Source organism: Lates calcarifer, linkage group LG7_2, assembly GCF_001640805.2.
Source record: "Lates calcarifer isolate ASB-BC8 linkage group LG7_2, TLL_Latcal_v3, whole genome shotgun sequence".
In the NCBI taxonomy this organism is placed as follows: Eukaryota; Metazoa; Chordata; class Actinopteri; family Centropomidae; genus Lates; species Lates calcarifer.
Genome location: NC_066854.1, coordinates 5,750,340 through 5,761,138, shown reverse-complemented (window position 1 = coordinate 5,761,138; position 10,799 = coordinate 5,750,340). Strand labels below are relative to the sequence as shown.

The 10,799-nt window shown below is 41.0% G+C and overlaps 1 protein-coding gene across 4 annotated transcripts in view; it reads left to right on the top strand.

Moving 5' to 3' along the window:
- Nucleotides 1–10,799, top strand: part of LOC108892827 (histone deacetylase 4) — a 63,153-nt gene that overhangs the window by 9,480 nt on the left and 42,874 nt on the right. For all 4 annotated transcript variants that reach the window (XM_018690557.2, XM_018690556.2, XM_018690555.2 and 1 more), the window contains exon 2: nucleotides 923–1,349. In XM_018690557.2, the coding sequence (XP_018546073.1) occupies nucleotides 1,328–1,349 (22 nt within the window). In that variant the 5' untranslated portion in view covers nucleotides 923–1,327. The remainder of the gene's footprint in view (nucleotides 1–922; nucleotides 1,350–10,799) is intronic.

Genomic DNA, 10,799 nt, shown 5'->3' with positions numbered 1-10,799 from the left:
TAGTCAAAAAGAAACTATGTCCGGGACAAGCAATTTATTGCCTGATTGGTTTACAGCTTATTGCAGTGTAAGCACGAGGTCGAACTTGAGGTCGTATTGAGTTTTCGATGGTGGTCTTGGATCTGCATGGGAACACTATTTTACTTTAAAAAAAAAAAAAAAATTTAAAGAAGCAGGATTCCTTAATCCGACAAATGAAGAAACATAAACACCTGAAAGATGCTGCTAAAAATAAATAGTTTTTATTATCAGCTCTCATCAGTGTCAGAAGACAGTGTTTTAGGTGTGTTATTTTGTATTTTGATATGGTACACAAGGATTAGAAAAGGCTAAAAGTCCAGGTGTTACCCTGGCCCTTGGTTAGCTAGGTAGCATTTTCAGTCTGACTATTAAATCACCTATTATTGAATAATTAATAAGTCTTATATGATATTAAACTGAATATCTTTGGGTTTTGGACCATTCATCTGACAAAACAAAAGCTGTAAAGTCATTTTTTAAGGTACGGGTAATTTGTGATATGTGACATCTTATAGGCCAAATGATTAAGTGATTAATCAATAAAATAATCTTAAATTACAGGCCTGGATTGTTTAAAATTGAAATCTAATCACTTTGATGGACTCAAGAGCAATATCAGCTTTATGCTATAAGCAGAATCCAAGACTTCACTCAACAGTTGTCATCTCCAAATTAGCGTCACTGAAAAGATCAATACTATAAATAACTGGAAGATGAGCTGTGTGTGAGACATTAATAGCTTACCTATCCAGCTTTTTCTCTCCTGAGACAGATTCTGATCCCTCAGCTCATCCAGTGTAAATAAAAACCTTCAAATATCAGATGAGGACTGGTATTACTACAAGATGTTTTTTTTTTTAAATAAAAGTAGTGACATGATTCTTTTTATCCTCTCTGATAGGTTTGTACCGGTGATAGACATCGAGCAGACGTTCTGAGTGGACTAACCAAATCACAAGCCTCATGGGGATTGGCTGCTGCTGGACGTCTGCTTCCTGTTTCCAGCCTTGAGGGACTCTTGACGGACTGTCCTGAGCATTGGAGCAGCCTGAACACATATACGTGCGCACACGCACACACACACACACACACACACACACACGCACACACACACACACACACACACACACACACTACCAGACATCCACAGTTTTGGCAGGATAACAGCTTCCTGATTACCACCCTTTAAATCACATCTGCACTTGCACACACACACACACACACACAAATCCTCTGCAATACACACACCAAACCAGGTGCTTGCTTGCCGTTCTGCGTGGACACCCACCTCACCAACCTGTCAGTGATGACATCACACAGCCACCAAGGTAAGACCTCAGTCATTACCGTTATACATGCTTGTTTTGTACCCGGTTCTGTGCTAAAAACACAGTTAAAGTTACAATATCACAGCTTGACTGCACAGCAATCTCATGTGACCATAAATGGCAACGTTAGACTGATGCATCCAGCTGATTTTGCCTTTTATATATATAAAAAAATCAAAATCTAGAGTCAAGTCAGATTTTTTGTTTGTTTTTTTACTTCATGCAGCTGTTCATTTCTGTTTTTGGAAATTAGCTTTGCATTTAAAAGTCTAATGTGCCAATGATCCAGATGGAAGTTGTTAAATGTGGGTCACAGTGGTACATTGTTGTTCCTCAATACTGTACTGATTTAAAAGTTTTTTGTCCCTATCAATCATTTGCACCCAGAACCATGGGAAAATAAGGCCCAGGTTAAAAAATCCTGGCGTTATCCTTTAAATTATGAAACAAAAATCAACTCTCTTGTTGGGACTCTGGCGTTAAAAGTGACAGTAGATTAAATTTTGTAGCATCTCCTCAGCCTCTGCACTGAAGAAACAGCGATCCATCACTGCTGCAGAAGCACACTGGGAATCCTCAATAAAATTTGTAACTGTCATGTGTGGAGTAATGAGAATTTAGCTCCTCAGTACAGTCACATTAAGGGAAATCTCTCCGCTGCTACATCTGCCATATTGATATATGTGAGCATTTTGATTAGGAACACAGACAGATCGCGGCTCGCTAAAACGCAATAAAACATTTTAATCTGGTCTTATGGCTGTTAATTGGCTTGATTCAATATGAATGAGCTCCAGAGGGTGAGAGGAAAAAAAGTCCATAACATGAGGCTCATTAAGAGAGTCTACTTTCCTCTTTGACACCTAATCAAGCTCAGTTTAGAAGCTTTGGCTTGTGTTTTAGTGAGCTGATAAATAATTCGGTAAGCAGCTGGCAGATGAAAAGGTTAGCTTCCTGCCCTGGTCGGTGTGGTACCTGACAGTGTCGACCGTGTTTGCTTTGTACACCTGGGAGTGTGTGCACTATAAATACCACAGCTGAGGTAACCACCGGGCCCCCGAGGGATACGAGCAAGCTGCAGCCTCAGCCTCGGCGCCCTCAGCCCTCCAACATCTCCATCTTGGACACGTCTGAACACACCATCTCACATCTTGCTGTGGTGTCAGCTCACTTTCCCTCTCCCCCAAGTAGGGCCAAGCGCATTATATTGTTAGATCAACCTCGGATTAGTGCGGCTCAGCAGTTATCATTAGACAGCCTTTTCTAATTCCTCCACACGTTCACTCATCTCCGTTACAGCCAGCACCGGCAAAATTAATGCCCTGCTAATCCTAAGAAATGATTTTGACATTGGTATCCAGTAATATCTACTAAGTGACATGTTAAATAGTCAAAGATCAATTTATCACCTTGAAATCAAAGATAACATACAGTAACGTCTTGATGCTCTTAACTCCCCAACAAATTTCCTCTTATTTGTCTTGAGCCTAGAAGTTTTTAGAAAAATGAAATTAAACCAGTCATGCCCACTCTGATCCTTTCCTAACTCGCTTTTTAGTTTTATCAGACATTTGAATAAATATTTTGTTTACGTACAACACCGACATCTAAATTGAGGGCTGCTAATTTGTTCTGGGCTCTTTTGTGATTTAGAAGTTTGTAGGAATGTCTTAAAAATAAAATTAAACCAGACATCCAGACTATAATATTCCTCCCTTAATTTGTTTTTCAGCTCATTTTTTGATGAGTATTTTGTTTATATACAGCTCTGTTGTATCCTTGAGGCTTTGAAAAGTCTTAAAACATAATTATGATATTTAAATTCAAAGCTGCTAATTTGTTTCTCGGCTCTTTTTGTGATTTAGAAGTTATAGGTTTTTAGAAATGTCTTAAAAGTTAAATCAAGTCGGTCGTGTCGGACTCTTGCAGTCCTCCGCTAAAATTATTATGATTAAGAGTGTCCTGAGGGCTTTGAAAAGTCCTAAAATAGAGTTGTGATATTTAAAATTAAAGTCGTGAATGGAGGGTTTAAATCATTAAGTTTTAATTTGTTAGCGTTGCACTCCTATAAAATGGACTCTCAAGAAACAGATTTTAAAAAATGGTCCCAATGAAGCTGCAGAGGCTGAGATATCCTGACTTATAGTCCCTGGATCCTATGTTTTCCATCATGCAACTCACCAGGTTTGTTCATTAGGCCCCTGCCTTGAACATCATGTGTATAATAAAAAAACCCCCACTAAAAATGAAATTAAAGCAGTCTTTTCACAGTTGAATAATTGATTTTGATTTCTATAATTTTGTTAAATGATACCTCTTTCATTATTCTATCACAATATGATTCAGTTGGAAGAAGACAAACACGATATTGAATCAATGCCCAGCTCTGAACACAGCCAAGGCAGGAAACTTCACTCTTTTCTGGCCATTGGCCGCAGCAGCTGATATAGCAGATAAACTAACCAGCTCCTGTCAAAATATAATAAGATTTAGCTATTTTTAATTTCCCACCCTGCCCTCCTCCTCTGCCTCTCATCCCAACAGTTTGCTTCTCACAGTAGGGCCAAAGAGGGCTACCCAGGTCCCACCCGCCCACCCGTGTTAACTCACCTCTCACCAAAACGAAAATAACTGTGATCTCTCCGCGCGAGTCCAGGAGAGACGATTCATACCTGCAGCTGCCGTTTCTCACTGTCTTGTTTGCCTCTGAAAAGCCTTTAGAGGAGACGATCTGGGTCCTCAGAGTGCTGCCAAGTGTGGGCGTCAATTTGAGGTGTTGCTTCTCTTGTTTGAATGACAGCTTGGAGACGCTCTCGTTGGATGTCGGCGCGCAGGGAGAGACAGAGAACAGGCAGCCAAGACACATTTAGAGACATGAAATGTGAAGAAATGTGCAACATTCTGGCCTTGTGGCACTTGTCAAGCTTGTCCTGCGGCTTCTTTTTTCACCAAAATGTTCGTGGCGGGGATGTTTACAGAAGTGAGAATGTGCAGGGTGAGGAATTTGTTCTGTTTGAAGAGATGCATCGGCTCGATTTCTCTGTTATAATTGTCCTTTTGAGAAACAGATGCGGGGAAATTGATCTTGTGGCTTCAGGTTGCATCAGGGTTGTCTGCTCCTGCCACTGTTGAATTTGTTTTACATTGAGTGTAATTAGACAACATTGGCTTTGTTCTTGGGGTGAACAATGAGACTTTCAGATCCACAGCTTTGTTGTACTTTTGTATTTGCAGTGTGATCCAAAGCTGCCAACTTCTTTTTTCCTGAGCTTGCTTTGCACTTATTTCCAATCATGTACCAGCCCTGTAAGTAAAGCTCTGAGTGTGTGTGTGTGTGTGTTCACCCTCATGCAGCAGCTCTAGCTGGTGAGTGTGCGTGCATGCTTGTGTGCCATTTTTGTAATCTGTAAATGAGCTTACTAGCACGCATGTTTTTGATCCAGGACTTACTCATTTTCTTTATTACAGCAGCAGTGGGATTTTTAGATTAAATATCATTTACCATAATTCTCTTCTTAGAAAAGTGAAATGTAAAACGCTTTGTCGGGTTTATGTTTCCCAGAACAAAAGGGGTCAGGCTGATAAGGCCCTCGCATCAGTCTTTTTCTTTTTTTTGCGGGGCATAACTGCAAACAGGCTGGAGTGTTTGCACAGGAGTGATTACTCTGTGTGCTGAGAGCTTTAGCACATTAGCTGACGACATTTGTTTTACACTTGTTCTTAGCAAAGAGCTAACATGTTTGGTTTCTGTAAATGTCACACTCTGGGTGATTTGCTCTCGTCGATGGCAGTGAGGATAAATATGGAGTACAGTATATTCAATAAAAAGTCAACACACAGATTCAAATCATGAGTGTGGTAACATGGTAGCGCCACCTGCTTAGCAAAAATTTAGGCTCAGTCGAAGAAGCCAGAAAACAACAAATTTTTAAAATATTTTTGTTTATTTTCAAAGCTTGAATCACAGCATCTGTTTCCCTCTCTGCTCTGTTGAATTTTGGTTTGGATGGAACCATAAATGAATAACTTAGAGTAAAAAATAGGTCAGTGTCTTTAGTCTGTTGTGGCTTTGTTTGTTTATTTGTGAGCAAGATTATGCAAAAAGAGTCATGGAGGGATGGAGCATGGGCCAGAGAAGAGCCTGTTAGATTTAGGTGCACTTTCTTTAACATTGTAAAATAAGAATTTAGATGTTTTTGCCAGTTTTTCAGGAACTAATGTTTGGATCTTGATACAAAAAATCAGACGTATTTATGGTGTTGAGATCTATGAGTTTGTACAGTTTGGTGCAGATCCAGATAAGATCCTTTTAGTTTTCTAAAACTAGAGATTGACAGATACGTTGCATTTTTTGGCCTTGACAGAGGTATGCGCTCCTCTGAGTGCCATTCCAGTTGACTCTCTAAAGGTTCATTTTCCTGTACATCATCTGTTACTCAGCTCAGGGTTCATCTCGAGGCATTAGCTTCTCTCTCATGATTTTCTAGGGGCATCTCTGTGGTTGTGGTCACTTGCCAAGGACTCTTATCAGTTCCTCATGACAAGCTTGGTTTCCTCCTTTACTGATAGAGAGGGAGACTGCAGCAAAACCACATTTCTGTGGGATTAGACCACATTCGGGAGGGAGAGAAAGGGCAGTGACAAGAACAAAGGCAATCTCTGATTGGAAACCAATGAGTAATGTGCAGATGGGTGAACAGTTCAAGGAAAACCTGAAGAAATAAGAGTAGAAATAAAATGAATGCAGGTGAATCCCCATCTTTCTTAGAACAGTTGGTCCATATTTATCACTCATGTCAATCCTTTCTAACCATCATCTCTGAATCTCAGTTGCTTCGCTGTTGCAGGCAGAATTAACTGTGAGTGAAAGTGAGCACTGAAGTTGAAGAAAAGAGCAGCCAGCTTCCTCAGGTGTTACAGTGTCTTATTAAAGAGGGAAGGTGATGCCACTGGCTGGCAATGATTTGTTTTTGTCTTAGTCTGAAGTACACCGGCTTTCCAGGAAAGTCTGCAGTGTTTACCAGTGGAGAAAGAACTGGGTCTGCACATGACTCATTCACACACACACACACACACACACACACACACACAGAGGCCAGTAAGTGGTTAGTAACTAAGTGCCAGGTACAATAAGTGATTATTTGTGAATGAGAGATTTGAACGTTACATTGTTGTGTGGAAAAATTAAAAATTAACACATTCTGTGAACACTATCAAAAGAACATATACAGCAGGATATAAACCATGTTCAGATTAGATTTTTACTGCTTTATTTTGCAGGGTCTGTGTGGGCGTGAGCACCCTTTATGGCTCTGAACTGGTGAACTTGACACAGTGCTCCTTTCCTCGAAGGCTCAGCGGTATCTAGGTTACAAGCGCAACAGTTTCGAGGTTTATACAGCCGTGAAACACCACAAAAACAGCGAGGGGGATGAAATAAAGTAAAAATAAACACTAATGAGGAGGGTCAGGAGATTGCATCGTTTAGGCTGGTACCCAAGATTTGATAAGTCATTTCAAGCCTCAGGCATCTGCAGATATGTTGCTTTGCATATGCAGATTTATGTCTTGTACAAAGGTGTCAAGTTGTGTTTGTATCAGTCAATATTACATTTATGGACACAGGTTTTGCTGTCCTAGTTAACATAAGCCCTAAATCAAGACAAACAGTACAGCATGAGGTGACACTGAAGCTTGTAAGGCCACATGTTTTAAGAGTTCATTTCCTGGTCGTGACTTGTCATCTCTTCCTGAGGGTGTCAGGCGATTGAGGGTAAGCAGAGCATAATCTGATGTAATGCTGATTTGAAAATTTAAAAAAATGCAACTTGCTGCTCTGTTCAATAAGTATACTACTATTCAAAGGCAGAGAGCAATAACTGCAGAGATGGTGAGAGAAATGATTGTTTTTGAAGCTGGTTAGCCAACTTTGCAATTCATAGTTGTAAATAATCTAGTATTTTCTTCAAAACATATACAGCTACTATATGATTAAAGATCAGCTATATGCATTTAGTTTTTAGATTTTTATCATAGACCTTACATGCATTTTACATCCAGCACTGTGTGCCACCTTTTGGAAAATCTTCAGGGTGCAGGGAAACAAAACCTCTGAACTTGTAAACTGAATAAATCTATAATTTAATACATTTGTATGTGTGATTTAAGGGCAGCAGGACCACATCAAAACATGTGAATTCCACTGGGGTGAGGGGATGAGATAGAGATCACTGCTGCTCTGCTAAGCTAGGCTAGTTTTCTTTTAGCAGAGCTAGCTTAGTGTGCTGCTCCTTTTTATCTCTACCCTGGTTTGATTGAGCTTCTTCCTCATTAAGAGTAAATCCAATTAGCTTTAGCTAGCTGTGGCTAACTCACCAGCTAATTGCTAGCTCTAGCCTAACGTAGCCTTCTTGCCTTCACTGTCTGTCATGCTTTTAGCTCTAAGGTAAACTTTACATACTGCTTTCTCAGAAATGACAGATTTCTTTAGCATAATCATGTGTCAAATAGTAAAACATGTCAAAAATCTAATTCTGGTCATAACTCAGGTTTGACCAAATTGTGTTTTAGCTTTTTACAGATAAGTTTTACAGACCTCACTGCTGCAATTATCATTTTAATTAGGTTTTATCTTAAGGAACGGCTTAAAATTTTGAGGTTTAATTCACTTCGTTGCCTAGAGTTAGATCAGAATTTTGATACCGCTCTCATGTCTGCTGATTATTGTCTTGTGAGTGCACTTTTACTATGTGGTCAGTAGGGAGTTTTGGCAGCGATGGCGAGGGACTGCTGCTGACGTAAACTGTACTACAGACAGGGTAGTGACACACACATGTGCATATTCCCGGGTGTAGGGTTGCTCCCCTTGCTGGTGTGGGAAAACTGACACAAGGGACACAAAACGCTGTAACGCACGTTACAATAGAATCATGTATGTATAGACAAATACACCATTTTTAACTTACGTCACCTTGACAAATTGAGTCCCAGGGGTGTCGTAGGTGTTAAACACTCATACCCTTGATGATCGCGACCTCTTGGATTGACGTTCTGCTGTGTCATCCCTGCTTGTACTTACAGTCCTATCTGTGTGTTGATAAAAAAATCCCATAGGCAGTGTCTAGTTTTCTCTCTCTGGGTCTTGTACTTTGAAGGTAATTGTTGTCGTGACCAAAAACTAATCTTGTAGGTTTATTAGGGCAGGCTCTAATAAAACACAGGCTGCTACGCTATCTCCCTGCTGCTGACAGACTTATATTTATCTTTATTATAAATGGCAGTGACTGAAAAACGTTTTCTCTCAGGGATATGTTTTTTCTCTTTAGGATTTTGACATATTAAATTACCATTCATGTCTTTTCCCCTCACGATTTTGGATTGTCAACCACCGGCTTTGGATGCTAATCTCCTCAGAATGATTTGATGGCCTCATTTTTGCCTCATCTGAACCATCTTTGGGTCTCACCCCTGTCTTTCATAAACACTACAATACAGTATGCACACAGATCTCTGGATGGCTATAAGTCTATATTATGGATTTGCTTTTTATTACACCTGCCAGATACTATTAACGGGGCGGCGGTGGCATAGAGATTTACGGAACAGACGTGGGACTGGAAGATCACTGGCTTCTACAGGCTGGTGAATGAGAAGCACATTCCCTTTCCCCAGTAAGAGAAGGGGAGGGAACTGAGGTGCCCTTGAGCAAGACACATAATTCATAACTGCTCCAATAGAGCTGCCACAATAAGGCTGTAGTTTCCCTGGGCATGTGGCAGATATAACTGTTGAGAAGAGCAATGAAAAACAAAGCTTCCTTATCAGTCATCTTCTCAAAAGTTAAAGATAAAAGGTTGCCTATGGAGACATGAATATATGGTCAAAGTGTATGGATAGTTCATGCATTAAATTTTAATTTCTCTCATCCTACTTTCCATTTCAGACCAGTTCAGCAACCCCTTTTCATGCCCTCCTCCAAATGCACGCAATCACACATCACGCTGCTTAAATCCAGGGGTGAAGGGGTTAAAAGCTTTCGCTGCAATAAAGAGGGCCCGGCTTATCCCGGAGTCTATTTTTAGAAACGCACACACAAGATATGGGCACGTGCATGCATGGCGAACAAACAATCATTATTTTTGGTCTCCTGTGTTGATTCTCCTCTTTACGATTGAGCGGTTTGTTGCCTTGTGTTGTGCAGCTAAAAATGGAGCACGGGACGAGTGCATGCATGACACAACCGCTGCCTCCTTTGTGTGGCGGTCATTGTGATGCGAGCATGAGCCTCATTGAGGGTAATTTCAAGCCTTATTGTCACGTTTGTCTGCTGTCCACTTGTGCTGACATGTTGTTTCTATCCTACAGAACCAAATTACGAAATTGTGGCAGATTGCAAAACGCACTTCAGCGGCGTGTTCCCACAGTGCCGCACCCTCCCTCTCTTGCTGAACCCGGTGAACAGAGATGAGGTTCCTGCCAGCCAGACTGTTCGTCAGTTCTGACCTCCCATGTGCCACCAACTTGGCTGAACATGACTAACAGTCCATCCCAGAACAAAACCAGGGGGTCTCTTGTACAACAGCTGACTCCCTACATGTGCAAGCTCCGCTTTGTCCTTGTGCAAATGGGGTGCAGCGCCCACTTCGTCTCACTGCATCCCTTCCCCCTCCAAAAACCTAATCATGGCCTTTTAAACAGGGCAGATGCGTTTGAAAAACTCTGTTTTTAATTGGTAGTAAGACAGGGAGAGACAGCAGAGAGGGAACATGAGCTAATGAAAGGAATGGGACGCGTCTTTTGTCCCTGTGTCTTTTGTCTCGTCCCAGCCGAGAAACTGGATACACTGTGTTCTGCCAACGAGCTGTCAGTGGCAATTACGGTTTACACTGCCGCCTTGGAGGCCTATCCTTGTGCCTTTTGACATGGTGTTCCACTGTGCTTGACACGAAGCATTAATGTTTGGCTTGGACATCAAGGAAATATTCCGGTTATACAAAGTATGATCTTGACTTGAAATATACGAACACTTGATAAAGTCTTGAAGAACATAACAGATATTAAAATGGAGCACCTGTTACTCTGTATTCATAGTAGCTGCAGAGCAACTGTCATCTCACATATTGTGGGTGTTTGTTGTTGTAAGGCATTAGGCCCAGCTACTGAGGCTTTACAGTTGCATCACAAATCTCCTAGCAACCAAGTGTAGCACCATCATGGACGTCCATTAAGAATCGACTGTGTGCAAATGTTCACTAAATATAGGAAAACCTCACTCGATAAAGAAAGATAATGTATATGAAAAGTGGCATGTGTAGGTCAGTTCAATAATTCATGCATCTGTCCATCTCCCATATCTAGTAGTTGCTACGCTGGGTCACAGCAGGGGGGTGCAGTCTATCCCAGAATGCACTGAGCAAAAGTCAGAGAAACACACTCCACAGCTTGACTTAT